This window comes from Chelmon rostratus, chromosome 2 (assembly GCF_017976325.1).
Source record: "Chelmon rostratus isolate fCheRos1 chromosome 2, fCheRos1.pri, whole genome shotgun sequence".
In the NCBI taxonomy this organism is placed as follows: Eukaryota; Metazoa; Chordata; class Actinopteri; order Chaetodontiformes; family Chaetodontidae; genus Chelmon; species Chelmon rostratus.
This window is the reverse complement of record NC_055659.1, coordinates 23,392,774-23,413,637: the sequence shown is the minus strand read 5'-3', so window position 1 is coordinate 23,413,637 and position 20,864 is coordinate 23,392,774. Positions and strand designations below refer to the sequence as shown.

The window sequence follows — 20,864 nt, the reverse complement described above, 5'->3', positions numbered from 1 at the left end:
GAGCAGCTTAATTGTTTGACTGTATCTCACTAACAAATACAAAGCTTTATTGTGATAGTTTTACAGAGTCGAACAGCAACAAAGACAACTTAAAGGGTCACTTCCCCTCAATTAGGAAAAAAAACAATGAGAAACTGAATATTCCACATAACAACACTGTACAGACTTAATGACTTAATAATTCATGTTTTCTTGTCTTGTCTGGTCATTTACTTGGTATGACCCATCCTACAAGGGGTTATTTAAACACATTAATCAGCAGAACACCGAAATTCCTATGCACATTATTCATTCCCTTGCAGTGCAGCCTGAATTTAAGCTTTAGAAATGTTTTGAAACTTTACCCATCCCTTATGTTGTTACTCAGACCCTTTAATCAGCAACAAACCAAAACTGCCATGAGTATACCCACCAACATCCTACAGCAGAACTACAACTAAAAAACGAAAAGAAGGTTGGCTTCATGAATGTTTAAACATACACAAGCAATTAATTTACAATGATATCAAAATAAATACACACAAATTCTGACATGAATGCAAACTGACCTAACCAACACATAAAAAGCGATCCCTTAAGTAAGCACACTATAAGCATAATTCATGGCATAATAATCCACTTAATATTTGAAATCTTTTATTTTCTCTAATTCAGTTTCTCTTCTTGTCTCAAGCTTCAGAGTTGTTTTCTATCATCTATTTCCGACCTTCAGAGAAAAATACAGAAAAATCTATTTGTCTGTCATTGCCTGAATAACCAACAAAATTCAAACTTTTTGTCATAAAAAAACCAACATAAGAATTACAAAAGTTGAAACCGAACATTCAGAGAATAATGACCTTGAATCTACCTGAACAAACATAATTTTCTTTTCTAAGAGAACTGTCTTTTATAGTTTCAGATGAAAAGTAGATGTTCATTTGAAAGCCTTTGAGGGGAGTTTTGAGGGTTTTAGAAGTCGCTGCATTGCGGCCTGATTTTTTTATTGGATGAAATAGTCTAACTTTAACTTTTAGACTCTTTAAACTCCACCACTGTATACCTCCCCTCTCGTAATCATGAACGCACATGCACACTGTACTTGAGACTTGGTGCGTGTGTGCGTGTGTGTGTGTGTGTGAGTGCCTCTTTTCCAAGCACCGCCCACGTCAGCCGGTCGACCTATGAACGGCTCCGTGTTAACTCGCACGTGCTCCCGACGTCATCTCTTTTTGGTCTTCCGTGTCAACATGGCGGCATCCATGGCATCCCAGGCTGCAGCAAGAGGACTGAGGACAGTTACCTCAAAGCACGTCCTTCTGGACAAACTCAAGGTACTCTTCCGGCTACATTACGGTGAACGCGGTTTTCACCTGTCACGGTTCGGTTCCGCTGTCGGACGTCCGTTGTTGTTGTCTCAGGGAGCTGTTGGTGTAGCTACTTGGCTAGCAGGTTAGCATGCCCGAGCAGAGAGAGGTTTGACAGATCAAAGTTGAGCAGTGTGACAGCCCGCTGCTGATGTAACGACACTATGTAACCTATAGTGCAGCAATAAACTTACACATCAGGTTATGGCTGTTGTTATTCAAAAACATTACAGTTATTGGACAGCAGCTTTTCTGATGAAAACTTCACTTAAGTCTTCTAATGTCTGCTACAGCATGCTAAGTAAACTGTTTATCTGCCACCTTAACATTAACCTGTAATGTGTAAGCCCGTGTGTGCAACATACATACGCAATTTAAAAGATTGTTAAGATTTGAGTTGGCATATATATGTATTTTCAATAAGTTGTAATGTAAGTCTAGATGTTCTTTAAGTCATCAAATAATATTTGACTGTTTAGTTTTGATACTTCTGCAGTGGACTGTGTGAGCACTTGGTTTATTATTAACAGCACATAAATGTTCACAGATTGGCTTTAAAGTCAACTTAGGCAGACATACCTGAACACTGCCACCAGCACATACTAAAGCTCAAAGTTTTCCAACTCCTGCCACATTTCAGATAAGACCACGGTGAAAAGGTTCATTCTTGGCCCTTTGATCCCCAGGTGTCTGTTTGCGAGCAGTGAACAACAGCTCAAAGAGTTGATCCGATTAGGTCTGTCTACTTACACAATGGCAAATGATTACAGTTACATCGTCATCCGCTATTCAAACAAAGCATTAGGCCTAATGATTAAGAACAGGATGGAACAAAATGCTGGCAAGGCCACGGAGAGGAATAAGCAATAAAGCCCCCTGTCTTGTATTGATTTACAAACAAATACATTCGCAGATGAGAAAGCGGAGTTATGTTTTCGTAATAAGTGTCAGCATGTTCTGATAGAAGCAGCTCCTCAGTTTGGTGTGTTTTTTTTCCTCATACAGCATCAGAAGTCTGGCCTTTATCAGAATTGTGCCTGTATAAATGTTTACAGTAACACTTGTGCAGACGTCCTGGCTGAAAGGACAAAGCAGGGACCTGTTGACATTGTAAACATTGTTTCCAGTAGCCACACTCTAGCATTGCATTAGCAGTACAGTTGGACTCTTGCAATCTCATGTCGTAGTTTACCTTTTCATTTCTGCTTTTCTGTGCTGCCCTGACAGATTTTTGTATTGGAGCCTTTTGTCTTGGCTGGTGGCAATAAAGACACCAATAAAGAAGCTGCCCTAAAAGTTATACATTGTCTCCACACAACTGGCAGTTCTGCTGTACTGATCCAGCCCCAAGATGCTGTTTGCCGCATGTCAAAATGAGTCTGTAAAGGGTGTTTGTGATAGCTGGTGTGTCCAGACCATGATGGTTTTCATTAAACACAGAATTAAAAAAAAGAAATGCATTGTGTTTTATGTTGCAAATACCAATGAAAGCATTCCTTGATTCTGATTCTCCAGATCAGCGTGACATATCCATAGCAATAAAACTAGAGTAAACATGGTCATCAGGTTATTTTCATCTTCAAATAATTTATCAATGGTTTCTGACCATTATCCATCAAACTTTTAAAATGTGTGAAAACAATGACAAATTCCAATAGGGTCTTTACATAACCACAGTTATTTTTACTTATTTTGTGTCTGATCAACAGTTAAAAACCCTAAACAGATTTATAAAGTAACAAAACTGTCGAGACGTTATGATACTTAGGCCAGCACTGTTGAAAGAGAGAGTTGCTCTTTGAGTTCGCCGCCATACTGTCATCGGTTCATGTAGCTCTCAGTTGTTCTTAAGTCCATGTTGGTAAGCTGTTCAAATAGTTTCAAGCAGGACATGATATCTGCGATAATGTGCATTGATTACTACGTGTCGTTGACTACACTCATGCAGTCTGAATTGTCTTTTGGGGAGTGGTGGAGAGACAGCAAGTTTTTCTGTGTTAATTTTGGAGGGAAGGGGGACTGCTTCTATAACATGCAATACATTCACAACAGTAGTGACAAATTACTAATCAAGTGCTGTACCTAAGTACAGTTTTGAGGTACTTGTGCTATTCTTGAGTCTTTCCCCTTTCTGCTATTTTTTTTACTTTGTCTCCACTACATCTTAGAGACAAATATTGCACTTTTTACAGCATTTATAACCGAAGTTATTTTGCAAATGCAGTTTAACAATACAAAAAGTCATTTTATGGGTCTTTTTGGATTTATCAAAAGAATCCAGTGGTATAGAGACTGTCAGTTTCAGAGGACTGCATGTTATTGGACAAATTCTGATAAACCAAAATGAAAAGGTCGCATTTCCTATTTGGTTGCAGATTTTTTTAATTTGACCAAAAATAAATTCAATTCAGTTTCATTTACAAAGTGCAAAATCACAACAGAAGTTGTCTTGGGACACTTTCCATACAGAGTAGGTCAGGACCGTACTCTTTAATTTACAGAGACACAGTTCCCCCATGAGCAAGCATTAGGCAACAGTGGCAAGGAAAACCTTCGTTTTAACGGGCAGAAACCTTGGGCTGAGCCAGGTTCGGGGTGTGCATACTTGCCTGGTTGGTTAAATAACCTCATACTAAGTCTGCACTTTAAATTCCTAATCACTGTTTCATTTGAAATCCAGTGTGCTGAAGGACAGAGCCAAAAATTCCCAAACCATCCTTACCTTATTCTACCTTTATTTTGCATTCAGTGGCAGCAGTGTGCATGTGCTCCTTTCAGAGAAAGTTGCAATCACCAGTATGAGATTTTTTTTTCTCATTTCTGTGACATTCTCACAAATCTACAAGCCATATTTTCTGGGAAATAGAATGACATTTTTCACCGCTGTTAGTTACTGGGAGCCACAAATGCGATAAGTTGTGGTATGCATCTTAAATCTATCACTGTATTTTATCTAACTATCTAACTGTTAAAAATATGAGTTCAGTTACGCGCACACACACACACACACACACACAAACACGAACACAAACACACACGCACACACACACGCACACACACACACTTTACATATTTGGCAAAATGTGGGAGACCTGGTCTGGATTATTGTTGGTGGGGTATTTGCACTCCACTACTCTTGAAATATACAGTTTTGTTTCTGTGAAGCTTATAATCATATATAGTTTGCCAGTGTATTAGGAAGCCAAGCTAAAACTAATGCTATAAATCCTCCCCTCATGGTTATAGTGTTCAGTTTTTGTTGTTTAGAAGCGTTGATTGAATTCTAGGTTTATTTTGAAGGATACAGGGCTGTCTCTGACACTAACACTGCTTGCTGCTTTGCGAATCCTTTGTAGATAACTGGCTTGCAAGGTCATCAAAGTCTGCCATGGCTTCACATGTCAGCTCATCAACAAGAAAATGTGCTAAGTAAACTATCTGCAGTTTTACTTTCTTTTTACTGTGCTCATCCAGCCGCTGATCTTATCACCCGTCACTGATGCACGAATAATTTATGTGTAAAATGACTGAATTAGCCAAGAAACAACCTTGATAGGTACAAGCTAGCCACATTTTAATGTGGAAATGTTACATATTGTGCTTTTATAACCCTGAACGAATGTGTAGCAGATTTCCCCACAGATACAACTAAGGAAATTTCTTCCTGAAGAAAAACCCAATACTGTATCCTCCAAATCACTGTTCAGAACGTATATGACAGTGAAAGCTGCTCTAAAGACAAAGGGTGACCCAATTAGGTGGCGGAAAGTTCTCTTGGTGTTTAGGTCTTATCTACGGATAAGATAAAAATGAGTGTATTTATGTAGAAGTAGTTCCAAGGACTGTGTAGGGTATAGTGGTATTCAGCCAAACTATCAAGTTCTAACACACTACCATTAGATTATCATGCTCATTTATATCTAAGGTGTATTTTCCAACTTTGCTTGGTTTTGCTTTTCCACTCTCTACTGTGTTCATACATCACCTACGTACATGTCTACCACTGTTCCCAAAATGTGTTCAGCGCTCAGTGGTGTGCAGTTTGCTTTGGCATGTCCTTAAAAAGTGAACTCTCAAAACTTTTAATCTCACTGTTACTGGCTGTTGTACCTGCTTCCCTTCCACTACTTCCACTCCCTACCACTCTCTCTCTCTCTCTCTCTATCTCTCTCTCTCTCTCTCTCCCTCTCTCTCTCTCTCTCTCTCTCTCCCTCTCTCTCTCTCTCTCTCTCTCTCTCTCTCTCTCTCTCCCTCTCTCTCTCTCTCTCTCTCTCTCTCTCTCTCTCTCTCTCCCTCTGTCTCTCTCTTTCTCCTCTCTCCCTCTCTCTCTCTCTCTCTCTCGGGCCAGGTGATAAGAGTAATGATGAGGGATTCTCTCTGGTCTGTAGCACAGTATCAGAGCTTGAACTGATTGACAGCTAGGTATCTCTACAATAGAATCAAATCAGCTTTGACAGTATGTCAGCTAAGCTGAGGAATTCAATTTGAGATGATTTGTCAACAACAATGCAGAGGACATCACAATATTCAGATGGTTAGGCTCCAGGATGCTCTTAAAGGGGGAGTGGGATGTTGTGTTTTTTTTTCCCATCTCTCTCTCTCTCTCTCTCTCTCTCTCTCTCTCTCTCTCTCTCTCTCTCTCTCTCTCTCTCTCTCTCTCTCTCTCTCTCTCTCTCTCTCTCTCCCTCCCATAAATCAAATCTCCTGAATTCTTGTCTGCACAGCGAGATAATCCTCGGGCTGTTTTTCACTGTCGCTGCACAGTGGTGAATTTGTAAACGTTTGCTAAGTTTTTATTTTTTTTGTAAGGTGTGCCTGCTTAGTAATAACCCAGCAGTATCGAAGCCCAGCATGGTTTGAAGGGAAACACTGGGAAGAGAGGTGGCTCAATGAGACTGGGTCCTGAATATTTTACAGAGGGGGGTGGAGAGCCCTCTGCTTGCAACGACTTCTTTTGCTGGAACTTCAAACAACGGGCGGCTTCCCCATCTGTCTCAGCAAGAACACATTTACATTTCCTCCCCGCAAGGGATACTGGAGGACGAAGTTAGCTCTAACTGGATTTGAATATCGCTTCACCAAGGTTAATAGCCATTTCTGTAGCTGGTGAGGTGCTTAGGCTTTTTCAATTATTTAGAAGGGCTGCAGTCATTAGGAAATGTTGGCAGCCTCTGAAATGGGGAATGCAATGAGTGAATGCACTCCTATCAGCTTAACTTTTGCTGTTGTTCTTGTTCAGATAATGAGGAAAAAAGTGTGAGTGAAGCTGAAAATTAGTTGAGAAAACAATGCCAGTGATTGCTGACAGCTGTAATTCATTCAAAGTGCAGTATGTTGAAGATTATGTTCAGCTGTCATACTAGGTAATTCGTCATCTTCGAAATTAGACCTTCAAACATATCTTAAGTGTAATTTGGATTTCATAATTGAGTTGGTCTGCCCCACCAATGAAATTTTTTTTCAAGGCATTGAGACCTGACTGATTGTATGTTTTTTTTGTGTCATAAAAACAGGTATGACAGTGATACAGTGTGACTGTACACACTGTTACAGAGCAACATGGCTGCTGCCGGTGGCAATAAAGAAACCAATAAAGAAGCTGCCCTAAAAGTAATAAATTGTCTCCACACAACTGGCAGTTCTGCTGTACTGATACAGCCCCAACATGCTTTTGCTGCACGTCAGAATTTGACCTGCTGGTGTATGTGTCCCAGGCGTGGTTGCCATGATAATTGTTGAGGTTGTGCAAACACGTTGCAGTTTCGAGGGATCTAACAGGGACCACTCAGGGTACATGATGACACCACGACTTGTAGCACCAATGAAGTGCCATTGTGACGTTAGCGATTCATGTGGCTCCAGGTCTGCGACCAATTTCATACATGTATATGGGGATAACCTTTGACATAGTTGCACAGCCTTGTATTGCCTTCTCCTCATTACTGTGTTATCTTCCCCCTAGACCCGACACCTTTGAACGTGACTTTGTACACCCGCTCTTATTAACTGTGCTAATTACTGAAATCCCTATCTGTAGAGACAGAACAGTCAGGTTTTCCTTTCTTAAGCCTGTCTGCAGGAGATTAGACCTGCCCTGCCTAAAGACCTGCCAATGATGCAAATCTCACTGATCTAAATCCTGGAGCCATGCTCTACTGCTCCCGCCTCTGTCTCTGCTCTACTGCTCTATTCCCGGCTCTGTAACAGACAGACGTCATTTCTCTCTCCATACTCTAATGGTCTGGACATGACCTCAGCTTTTAAGAGGCAAGGGCATAGAAAGCTACAAGTGGGTGGCAGCAGTAATGAGAGCAAAAAGTACATCTTTTGTGCCATACATGCGACCTAGCGTCTTCTTTTGCTGTATAGATGAAAGGCCATCATGATTTTTTATATCATCAGAAAGGAGTCTGGACATTATGAGGTTTTTAAAGTAATGTACTAGAGTTATAGCACTTTTTTGATAGTGGCCGAATCAGAAAGTAGAGGCTAGTGATTGTGAATGCCTAGATGTACTTGACAATGAAAATGCAATCGATTAACCTGCAGTGTTATGTTTGTGAGGATGCGTCATTGTGCTTTTGGTAAACTAAGGTTTTACCACTATTGCGTCTCTGCAACTTTGCCATTACTCTTTGTCCAATATGCAGGCAGTGCCAAAGCTGAGGACAGAGAGAGGGACTACTGGCTTCAATGCTCAAGTACTTTATTAATTAAAGGAGACCAGGCTTTCTGAGTGCTTCATGAGGCATGCTCTTGTTACATGGCTGGCTTTAAGTGGAATTATGCCTGCGTTTCATGCTGGCCTGTTTATGCAGAAAATCCACATCAACTCTGCGTCTTTGCCTCTTCCATTTCCTTTACTGCGTGTCACCTCTCTCACGGCTTACTACACAGTGCTTGTCTAATTGCAAGACAGCCTGTATTTATGAGTTGCAACTAAGTAGCAAACTGCCACCTCATTAGCAGAAAAACATTCTACTGCACTCAGTATGGCAATGATTTTTATAGTCGCTCTGAGTACTACTCTCTGATTCAGCCTGTGCTCATGGAAGTGGACACTATAAAGTTGCCTTTTAAATTCTTCCCGGATGGTTAGCTAAATGGATGGGGAAAAGAGGCGAGTTCATAACCTGAATGGGAACAAATCAATTACATAGAATTGGTGAACTGGCAATCTGTTAATTTCTTAAACATTTGATAATGCCCCGTAAGGAGCATTCTGGTTAATTAACTCTGCAGTCATTTGTCGTCACTAATAAGGCAGTGTCATTTCAAAGGGGCTAGGGCCTGGCCATGACAAGTAATGAGGATTTTAACCTCAGCAGACATGTGGGGATACCACTGTATGGTATGAGATGTTAAGTGCCTCTGGAAACTCCAGTTGTTCATTCACTGTGGTTTGAAGATATGTAAATGTGGTATATGATTATGTAAATACTTAAATTAATAATTTTAGATTCCAGCTCTGCTATCAGATTAAGTGCTTTCATTATTGCTCCTTTTTGCATAAAAATACATTTATAACTCTGAGGGTTTAATATTTTCTGGAAATATAGTAAGTTACTGCAACACAACACTCAACAGTTGACTTTTTTTTAAAAGAAATCCACCAAAAAACACCTTAAGCAATGAATGACCCAGTATATTCCATTTCTTACAAAAAAAACCCCCCAAAACTGAACATAGTGTTTACCACGTCTAAGTTAAGCCATTTGGTAATGATAACATAACATAAAGTACACCTGAGGCTGATGGAAATTACATTAGTTTTGCAAGTATTTGGCCATAAACTAAAGTATTGGACAAATGAAGTGTTTGACCTAATAGTGGCAAAGTTGAAAAGTCAGTGGATCATCAAAGTCATATGGATTCATCTTCTTAGATCCATGAATGCTTATACAGAATCTTACTCAATGCCATAATCACTCCAATAGTTGAGATAGTTTGGAACAAACTAGTGGACCGACAGACGAATCAGCATTGCCATCCACAGAGCCACACCCCTCTCATGGTTAAAAATAGACTCCACTGTCTTCTCTTGTCTTCACATGGCTTTTCTGTGAAAAGTGCCTCAGCACATCAGGTTTGAAGTTTGCCAAAAGGTCTGCTTTGTCTCGTTCTTCCTCTCGTTTTTCTGCTGCACTGTCTTTCTGTGATCCTTTGGTTTTTTTTTTTTTTCATTCTTTTCTTTCCAGGCAATTGAGGAAAAAATCCGCTAAGGCAGGCCATCTCAGATTTTGATGGGAAAGGAATACCCTGTGGTCATTAGAAGGACAGTCACTTGGAGGACGTTCAGAGTCCTAAAATGATCTCAAAGGCCCCTTTGAACCCCCGCTGATTGGAGTCTTGTAAGCTTCTCTTCCTGTTCTTAAAGTTGTGTCATGCGGGCCACATCAATACAGATTTGCAGTTTCCTCATGAATATGCCTGATTAAAATTGTGCCCTAGCCTCAGTAACTATGACAACATCAGCTTCTTTTTTTTTTTTTTTGTGCGTAGACTCTCAGGAATCAATCCCGTAATGACATATTGAGAGTTTCCCCTGATGGAGCTGCACTATATCCAGCCATTGAGACTTAATGATGATAGCCTCTGTGTGAGCGGGCTAGTGTCTTGTGCTCAAGGTATATTCTGAGTCCCTGCTGTGTTTTACTACCTTAATGCAGCTCTTCATAGTGCTTCCTCCGTATTCATAATTTATGAACTGTTGGGGGAAAATAACTCCATAAAGTAATTTGTTACATTCTCATTGACTTCTGAAGGGTGGTGAGTGATGAAGGCTCTTGTTCAGGTGTCCTATAAGGTATTGATTAGATCATGCAGCAGCAGCCACTTTGCATGCGTCTTCCACATCATCCATCAGAGAAGTCTTTCCATCATGATCGCCGCTGTACTCCATCTAGCAGAGTACTGGGCACCACAGGTTCTCAAACCAGCGTCAGTCAAACAAAGAAAAACACGGCCTGAAAAAGCAAAGTATGACATGTGTTTGCCAACTGGATTTTACAAACAACCCAGATTCTGGGATGCTGTGTACAATGGAAATAAAACCAGAAAGCAGTCATTTGCAAATGAGTTGTGTTTTGGGAAGTGTTCCTGAGCCCATAGCAGTAGTAATAGTAACATCCTTTATTCAATCATGTGTTCACAAAGCGGTGAACCTCGCTCCATCCTTGCTCGTGAATGGCTAAGCTTTCAAGTATGCCGCTTTTGCTGATTTTTAGTTGACGCTTACAATATGGTGAAAGGTTTGCTTCTATCTGTGTATGACGTGGTAAACACAGCCTGTGCAAATAACCCCTATATTTCCATTTTATTCCTGTTATTTTCCATAAATTCCTGTTAATTCTTATTGAACGTGTCCACCTAGAATTTTCCCAGAATTTTGCAACCCTACATGTTGGTAGGCCTTTAAATATACGGTATGTTTTATAATAGATTAATGTACTTGTTATCTTCTTGGAAAACCTCATAATTGTTTAGTCCATAGTATGTCAGCAAATAGAGAGAAATGCCCAGAGCCCATGGTGACATATTCAAATGGCTCGTTTTGTCAGACCAACAGTTCAAATGCCACAAATATTCTGTCATAAAGACTTAAGAAAAACAGGTAATATTCAGAGAGGCTGGAAACGATTAATTTTTGCGAATTTTGATGGATAATTTATCACACAATCAGTTGATTATTAAAAATTCTTGCCACCTCATTTTTTGTCGCTGGATTAGTCAACTCTTTGTTTGAGCTCTACATGTGGGTGTTTGTGATGCTCGGCCCAGCCGGTTTTTACTCTGTGTAATAAAGGTGAAATTAAGATCACAATCATTTAAGACAATATAAGTATAGATCACAAAATGCCTTAAATATCACATGCTGAGCAATCAAATTAATCATTCCATTTAACTACTTGTCATTTCATGTGTGATGACTAAGTGCATTCATGATTAATTACTATGGAAATTAAGCGTTGCTTGAATGAATAACATGGCATTACTAAAGGACGGCGTTGGTTGCATTGAGAAAACCAGAGTGCTGAGATCCTTAGTTACATAAATAGCCTGTGTTCAGAGATAATGTTCCCTCAGTGTTACCACCTGCCAGGGCAGAGTCACATCTTCACTCACTATTGGCCGGATCCTCGCTGGCTTCACTTCCATTCAAGAAACAAATGCGTTTTTTGACCTGCGATGTCAACCCTCTGAATTTTTGAGTGACAGATTAACGAGCAGTGCAGCATTGACTGGCTGCTGTTTATGGGCCTGATCAAAGGTGATTGCCTGCTTTGTAACCTTCCCCTGTAAATTAAGGCTTATGACTCTAATAAATTTCCAAGGGAGCCAGAACTACTCTGTCAGATGGTGACTTTTTGACATTGTTCCACTCTCTCATAGTGATAAAGACAACTGCTTTAAATTAGCCTTAGGATATTGACTCCTTAAGTTTAACAGAAGGGCAAACGACAAAGTAGTGGCATGTCTTGAAATGACTTTGCAAAGTGCCAAGATCAGACATCCCCTCACTGTGATGACACTCCTCACAACAAGCGTGGTTTGACAATGTGCATGCTGCCCTCAACCAAACATGAGACCGCGCAGTCTAGTGCCTCGTAGGAGAAGGCCTGGTGTTGCACGACGCTGCGCTGAACACCATATGGCCAAGCTAAAGACGTGTTTTGGGAGTATAGCGTTGACTATATTGAGATTTTGTCCTTCAATGCCACTCGTGGATAAGTACAGCTGCGACAAGGACTTGGCAATCTGATGCAGCTGCTGCCATAGCACTGTCTGTCCTCTCTGTGTCTTTGTGTGAGGGCACAGCCGCTCTCAGAGCTCTGTGAAGAGAGCGGCGCTGTGGCGACATACTTTATTCAGCACATTTCAATGATTCACGTTCCTTTGTTCTTTTCTTATTTATGAATGTCAACACAATTTAGTTTTAGGAAATGTATTTGTGAGTTTTTGTCTTTCGGTTTGTTTAGATGCGTTTCTCCTGTATTCTTTAGATTTACCTCAACATTTTTCCACCACATAGTTTGTGGTCATGTTGGGTTAATAAGCTACATCCGTTTTAATGTTGGTTTTTATTTTGTTGCACAAGGGACCCTGTAAACATCATAAGTTTTGACCTTTTCTTTTTTATTTTGAACCATTAATCAAATACAAATCCATCAAAATGACTCTTCTCTAGCACACCATGCTTTATTTATCAAATGTCGTCTCCTCCTTCATACACGAGCCTGTTTTAATTTAGACGGACTGGTACTGAAACTCACACTGGGCTGCACCTCGCTGTGTGACTGCTCTCAAAGTGAGACGCTTTGATCAAAACATCAATCAAAAGCACCATTAAGATCTGACTGAAAGTAGGACGTCTGTATGGCTTTCAACATAAAGCCCTTTTGTAACAAAGAAAACAAAGTTAGTACCCACCTCTGCCACAGCGTACGTGACATTTTGTGATCACTCGCTGAATGTCAAGACTCTCGGTGCAAGAAAAATTCTTTCATGGAATAAGTTCTTCCTCAGTCGGACTTCAGCTTCTTTGTCCTCTGATTTGCATTTTGAGGTCTTTGGTCTTTGGTGGGCTTTTGCATCCAAAGTGAAATGCAGTTGCAAGGGTGTAAATCACAATGGAGACAATGACAGACTATTAGAGAGTGGTGTCACATTAATACTGCATGGCTTCATGGCTTGTGTCCCTGACCTAAAGGGAAAGCCAGGTACATGTTTTGTGGGCCTTTTTGGAACCTGCCTCGGGTGGTTTGACCTTGAGCCAAGCGCTCTGTCAGAATGGCTTACCTGAACAAAAACTCACAGAGCTTTGCTCGTCGACTCATAAGGCCTGGTTACTAATGTGAAAGCTTGCATTTCCAGTTTCTTTTACTTGCAGTTTGTTTCTATTTTCATTCTATGACATGCCACTGAGACTTCTGTTCTGTTCTGATTTGCAGAATGAATGAGACCTGTTCTGTAAATGTCTTTATTGCCTTGTTTCTCCTCATCTCAGTGTATTAATAGAGAATATTGCTGTTTATCAGTGTCGGCACTCTCTTGTCACTGCGCCCCACTTCTCATCACTTGGATGCATTCATGAGAAAGAGCTTGAGTGCTTTTGTGTGTATATGACTTTGCTGTGAATATTAATGCCATGTCAGAGCATACAACTTTGTTTTTGCCATAGTGTGTCTTCACGAGTGTTCACAGCACATCCCATGTGTGCCTATTCTAGTCTTCTTTGTGTGTGTGTGTGTGTGTGTGTGTGTGTGTGTTTGTGTGTCTATTAAAAACAAGTAGAGCAGTAGTTAGGTAGAAGAAGTGGGGAGGATTGTCTCTACGGTGCTGCTGATGATAATTACTGTAGAGAGAGAGTCTCAGAGGACTGCAGGGCAGCTGCCTGCTTGCCTTGCTGCCATACTGCCATTCACCACCATTGGCTTTCTACTGAGGCAGACATGCAGCAGATTATTGCTATTTTCATGACTTGACTATCTGATAATGTTACGCATGACTCGGAGTGACTGAAAATCTGAAATGGGATTTACAGTAGTTAAGTATTCTACAAGAGGGACTCAGGAGGGATCTCTTTATATGGTATATCTGTTCTTGTGGTGGCAAATTGACGGATTATTTTGTAAGCTGAGTTGAGCTGCTGGTTGTGGAAGTGTTTTTTAACACTGTAAATTCCTGTTGTAGAGTTTTCTTTTAGTGTTATTCTGTTCATGTATTCACCTTCCTCAACATTGAAAGGGGGACTCTTTCACAATATTTTTATCATTTTATTTATTTTATTTCATCTTTGTCCGGTTTTGTCTGTCAGCTGAGTGTGGCAAATGTCTCTGGGGATAAAGCTAGTCAAATGTGCAAATCATAATGGTTCGTCATTGCAAAAAACTACACAATATAACTGATGAATTCCACTACCACTTACCCAGAGTCAGAAAGTGCATTTATTTAAACTGCTGAATGTATTATCAGGCTTCTGCTCTCTTCTTGTACTCTTTAGCTTTAGATCCCTGTTCGCTGCACATGAAACTGAATTTGAAGCTCCAGGATTGGATGTTCCTCACCAAAATGCTCAGTGGGAATCATCTCCTTACATTTTATGCACATAGGCTTGCACTGTCGACTTTTCATCAACAGAAGCATTTGTGCAAGTATGTTTTGAACATTTTATGCCTTCATTTGAAAGTGGACAGTGGAGAGGAGACCGGAAATGAGGGGAGAGAGACGAACAAAGGTCCTTGGCCAAAATTGAACCAGGGATGTTCATAGTATATGATATGTGTCTTAACCATTAACCTACCACAATTCCCCAGAACAAGAGATTTATCTTCACGTCAGCTGCCACTCAACACTGGCTACACAAGACTTTCCCCTCTGAATCCCTGAATACCTGAAGTATCTTCCTCAACATCTCTTACAGAAGGTGTTGTCAGGTAAAGCAACAGGCCTCCTGTTTTCTTACCCAGTGTTTACCTCTGGATGGTGTCGAGCCAGATGTGCCTGCATGCAGGGCGTATTACAGCTTTGCCGTAACAGATTTCACTAACAGCTGTAGAAATACCAAGCCTCACTTCGTCTTTTTAATTATGAATTCCAGCAGTCAAGAATACCTGTGTATGTCTAAAAGTCTTTGTAGCACAACAGGACAGTAGTAAACAATAGAAAGATAGAATTGCTGTTGCAAGTCACTGCTCATTAATAACTGAGGAGCTGGCATCAGGCCATTGTTGGAGCATAATGAAGAATACAATATAAAAGTTCAGGAAGTTCATTAATACAGCTGGTCAGTCATGTGGCACCTGTCAGATCATCAGTCACTATGGAGCTCAGTTGTTTCCCAAGTGGGAAATTTGTCATCGTCTTCATTACTCTAATATTAATTAAAGGTTTTGTGCTTGCTTATTTGGAAGTAAAATCTAATGTGTGCAGGCTGGGAAGGACCTCTACTCATAATGTGAACAACACTGCTCTTTGTATTGCATATGTCAGAAGATATATTGTTATTAGAGTGCCAGGTAAGAGCCCAGCTTTGATACAAATTGTCTGTGGGTCTGGTACAGACTAGAAAATGCCCTAGGTGCCTTCCCATTCTCTGGTGTTTTGCCCTAGGTAACTGTCAGTGCCTGGAGGGACACCTCCAGCCCCACTTGACTTCTCCAGTAAGCAGAAGCTGTTATTTTGGGATGGCTGCTTAGCTCTCTTCCTCCTCATCCTCACTCCTCCCTTTTTTGGGGGATGACAAAGCCAGGAGCCATTTTAATTGGTTTTAGCTTCCTAGTTAACTGGTTTGGGGAGGCTAATAGCAGATTTGCATGATTGCTGCCTCTTTCTCTACAAAGGTGTGCCTGCACTCTGGCACAAATTGGGATCAGAGACTTTTCTTGTCCTTTTAGACAATGGCAGTGGCTTTCAGGTCACATTATTGTCATCCACCAGTGGTTTTAGGACATTCTCCCTGTGTAATATAACAATAGCTGTCTGTCTTAGAGGCAGTGAAGGTTTTCTGTATTCTCTATCGTACTAGGACTTTTCTGTATTGGCCAGTTTCACTCAATTCGAATGTTCCAGAATTACCAAACAGTTGTACTTTTGAGAATTTCTTTTTAACTCTAAAGTTTCGATCACATTAATATTTCCAGGCAACGTTATAAATAATTGTTGGATAAAATTAGCGATGCATGAATTAGTGGTGCTCGAGCGTGCAGCCAGCAGGGGGATTTATGCTGCTAATGTTATCTTGACTCTCTCTCAGTTTCTCTAAAATTGAAGCCAAAAGTGACATAATGTGTCGTCACTGATGGATTGTTGTCTCGAACACGAAGTGGCTTTGTGAGTTTCACAAGCTTGGAGTTGAACGTGACTGTGGGGTGCGGTACTGCCGATGTAACCACCAGTGTGTCCGTACCGAGCTTGTCCACACCTTGCTAACACCTGATTGCAGTTGACCATATTTTGCTGTTTTTTGGATCTCTAAATTCAAATTCTAGTCCCAGCAGTTAAACCTGAGTGAGTTAATATGTCGCAATGTAATCTGACGATGCTTCCTGTTGAAAAGACGTCTAACTCTCATCTGCCATTTTCTTCAGTGAAATGCAGAGCAGAAGATAGACTGACAGATGGAGACGTGCACCCAGGCAGCAGAGCTTATCCTCCCAAGGCAAACAGTTTGAATGCCAAGGGAGGTGGATGTTTTAAGAGAGGAGGCCCTACCAGGAACCTGACAGCAGTCAAATGAGTCCACAAAACAGAGAAGACTTGCTTTCCAGCTTGGCTTGTTAAGGCTGTGGGATGTCTTCCAACAACAACAGACACATCCATTTTGTCCAAATCTATTCTAGCTTTTTCAAAATTCTGTGCAAATTTTCCTGTGGTTGTTTTTTCAGATTAATTCTTTTGTTATTCACAGTGCCAGGTGTTCATTTTAGGGCAAGGCCACTTAAGCCTTTGACAAATACAAATTTATTGTGGTATTGCGGCCAGAATGTAGGGCACCAAGGCCAAAACCAATGGTGCAATAACAATACAAGATAATTACATATTGTGAAGAACTAGTAAATGGACTTTTTTCTACAGTTTGATTTCCACAAAGTGCTGATTTATTTTCAAAATGTGACCAACTCATATTTTTTACTATTGTTATAGTTTGATAATAAAATTAAGTCTATAAATAGGTTAAGACTGTGCAGCATCAGGGAGAAAATAGGGTGCGCTCCCTGAACACATCCATAGTGAGTTTAATCTGCATGCCTAGCAACTCACTGGAAATTGAATATTACTGCTTTGTCTTAGCTGTATACAGTAGAAAGTCAGATCTCACTACTTCTGAACTCTATGTAAGTTCGTTGTTTGCCAACACTATGCAGGATTATGCTTGTAAACATTCAAACACGTGTTGGTTATTTGCTGCGTTGCATGTGGTTTTGAATACATGCCAAGCTGTCTGCGTGGTAGAAGGGGCATTATGGCCACACCCCACGGCATCCAAGGCAATGGCTTTTTGGCTGTGGTATAATCCCTGCCCCGCATTGCTATGCAGCTATATCTTCTTGCCCTGCGTTTGAACCCCTCCTGCAGGAGTCACATCATCAGTCTTGGCTGTTATAGGGTGCTACAGGGGATAGAATTAAAAGCATGGCTCCACATGTACACATACAAACCACAATAACTGAAACATATGAATAGTATGGTATTTCAGACGAGACTGCAGTGGTGACCCGCGGATGCCCCTCATTACTGTATTCAGTTATGCAAGAGAAGAGGCCAATATAGAGCAACGTGTACTGTTCTCCTAGAAAACAGCCCCTTTTGGTTCTAATGAAGCCTCCCAACAGGCTCTCCTGAGAGCTGGAATGGTGAAAGCATGCTAATACCGTGTGCTGTATGGACTTTGGCATGGGTTGTGAATTACTAGTCAAGCGGTTTTGTTTTCAGTTGAGAGCCATTATGGTTGCAAAATTTTAGGAATATTCAAGGTGAAAACTTTCCATGGGGATAACAGGAATTTATCAGAAACAAGGGGAATAAAACAGAGATATAGCGGTTATTATCTTAGCCTGTGTTTACCATGTCATATGCAGATATAAACAAACCTGTTACCGTATCATAAGCAGACAAATTTGAAAACTCTTCTAATAGAAATGAAAAAAATTTGATGATGCAGATTTGAACTTTAACTGAGTTGACTCCTCTGACAGTAGGAAATAGAATCATAATCAATAAAATCAATAAAATCATTAAAACTCTTCATTTACATCCCACGTGGTAATAGCTAGCTAGCAAAAACTAGCAGAAGATGTTACAAGCTATAACTGTACTTTGATTTTGGCTACTGTATGCTTCACTAAAATATTATAAAAAATGTAAAATACATTCACATTAAAGATATAATCAAGTTTTGATTGAAAGCATGTAGTCGTTTGGGTCAGACAGTGCAGTAGTGTTGGCTGCATGTGTGATGGGAGAATGTACTGTGCATGCAGAGGGTTGTACATTTACTCAATTCCTATTTAATGGGAGTCTGACAGATTATCTGTGTATGTGATGGAGGAGTGTGCTGAATGAGTGCATTGTTGCAAACCGATTAAATGGGTATACGTTGAACAAAACATGCCTTGCATTGCTTTCTTTGTGTATTCCCACAAATAAATTCACTATTAGACGGTAAACTTTTTCTATTGAAATTGTGGAAAACGTTCAAAATCCTTTAGCTTCCTTTCCCCTACAAGTTTTCTGGAAATTTTCCAGACATTTTCTGATCCTTTGCAACCCTAGGGACTTGATGAGTGTGCTTTTAGATCCAAAAAAGGTTTGGCTTAGCTGTTTATTGCTGTTATTAGAGTGACCATGCTAAGCTCATTAGCCTTAATTGCTAATAACCATTAAGGGTCTACATTTGACTCCCTCCATCACTTAATGGTAGAAAGATGCTGTACAAATACACTCCCCCCTCCCCCACCCCTGTGTTCCTATTCTTTCTCATCATGAATGATGGAGCGGCTGATGACTGTAAGAGGCACAGAGTGGCCTTGTCATGCCCCGTGCACCACAGAATGTGCGTGCACACACATGTCCGCGAGAGCATCTTGGTCGCCATGCTTTCTTTTTTTGCTTCCTGCTGTATGTAAAAAAAAAAATGTATTTGCTTGATCAGCTCCTCTTTCATTGTTGCTTCATCTTTCATTATTCTTTCCTTGTAGTGTCTTTAGAGAGCAATATGTTTGCACACATGCAGGCATGTATACATGTGTTTCTTATGCTTGTGTTTCTTTTGAAAAAAAAAATGCATTTTAGAACTTAATATTTTCTGGAGAAAAACATTTCAAGTATTCAAGTATTTTGAGGTTTTTGAGGCCAGAAGATTTCATTTTCCATAGAAAATAACTTCCATAGAAATAAAAGCATGACTCTTGGTCATTCATGGGATATGATCTGTACTACACAGGCATTGGCAAACATAATTAAAATGATAGACTAAACAGTTTTTAATTATAGTTGCATTTTCCAGTTCCCTCAAACCTCAAAATGTCGATTTGATAAGTGCAGTTTATTGCAGGTGTAAAATTCACAGATGAGTTTACAGAATATTCATTTAGCCACTTTCAATATCTCTAACTTTCAAATTATTAATGACTTTTAGGCGTTCAGCAAAAACGACCAAAACACCCACTGAAGACACTAATATGTCTAGTGTGAAAGGCTACCTACTACCTTCTTCATTTCACAATTCCGTATTCTACGAAACTAATGCAAAGGCTATCTGAATACTCATAGCACCACTGGTCTCATCCTATAACAGCTCGTCAGGTCGGTTGTCCCTCTGTCAGCCATAATTTTTGTCAGTCAGTTTCGAAGGACGCAGATTGAATTTCAAGCTTCAAGCTTGACGCAATTGCCATATTTTAGGTTGTGTGTCTGCCCCCACAAAAATGCATTTTTCCCACCGTCAAGCACAGAACCAACCTGGAGCAGCGGGCTACTTCTTTTAAAACTGGTGGTTGTTGTTTAGCGCAGAATATTGACCGTGCAAGCGCAGCTGGTGTGATTGAGCATTTGTTTTTTCTGTGTAGTATTTAGAGTGTGTTGCTAACAATATCCTGGTAGTATACAATAAGTGTGGTATAAACCAACAACATACTGTACACTAACACGTTACCAGTATCACAACATGCCATCACCCTCTGCATTATAATGTGCCTCTTATGTTCATGCAAGTGTCCTCAGCTAACTAATGTCTTGCGTAGCTCTGACAGAGTAACAGTGGGTTACATCTTAGGTCAGTTTAACTTTACTTAGTCAGCAACATAATGCACTGCAATGCTGATGTTGTTATCATGTTAGTTTAATCTTCACTGGGTGAGCAAATACACACACTGAAGCATCATTTATATGCTGAGCCATAATTTACCTCACAATCCTTGTTTTCCCTTTACTGTAATGGCCTTTCTCTCCTTAACGACTCCCTGAAGATCTTTGCTGTGAAAACATTTGTATGCACGCACACATGCCCACACGCACGCACGCACACACACACACACACACACACACACACACACCGATGCACATAGCAGTGTGTGCTTGTGTAGAGGGATTCTAACTCTAACACAGCCTGTGTCTCCCCGTCACATTAAAAAGCCAATTTCCTTTTAATAGCAACAACAGCTGGAGCTGACAGGGCCTGCGTCTGCTGATGGAGCAAACAGCTCCAGACCTGTCCTGCACCTTAGGCCCGGCTGCCTGTCTCATTACTGGAAAAGGGGAGCGAGAGGGAGAGATGGTAGGAGGGGGGAGGCAAGGAGGAGGGAGGAGGAGAAAGGATGTAGCCCGCGCACTCTGAGGCAGGCGTTCGACATGTTTTGGTGTTGTATAATGTAAAACACCGCAGCAGAGAGTGCCCGGCTTGGAGAGACTTTGAGCTGAAGCATAAAAACTGTTAGCATTAGGCACGGTGGAACCCTTGAGATGATACCTTTTTATAGCACTGTGTTAACTAGCTTTCACCTAAAAGTCACACAAACT

The 20,864-nt window shown here is 40.6% G+C and overlaps 1 protein-coding gene across 1 annotated transcript in view; it reads left to right on the top strand.

Annotated features, from left to right (window-relative positions):
• Positions 1-1,222: 1,222 nt before the first annotated feature.
• suclg2 (succinate-CoA ligase GDP-forming subunit beta) overlaps positions 1,223-20,864 on the top strand; it is an 89,740-nt gene continuing 70,098 nt past the window's right edge. The window contains exon 1 of the mRNA XM_041952162.1: positions 1,223-1,313. Coding sequence (XP_041808096.1) covers positions 1,230-1,313 — 84 coding nt within the window. The 5' untranslated portion in view covers positions 1,223-1,229. The remainder of the gene's footprint in view (positions 1,314-20,864) is intronic.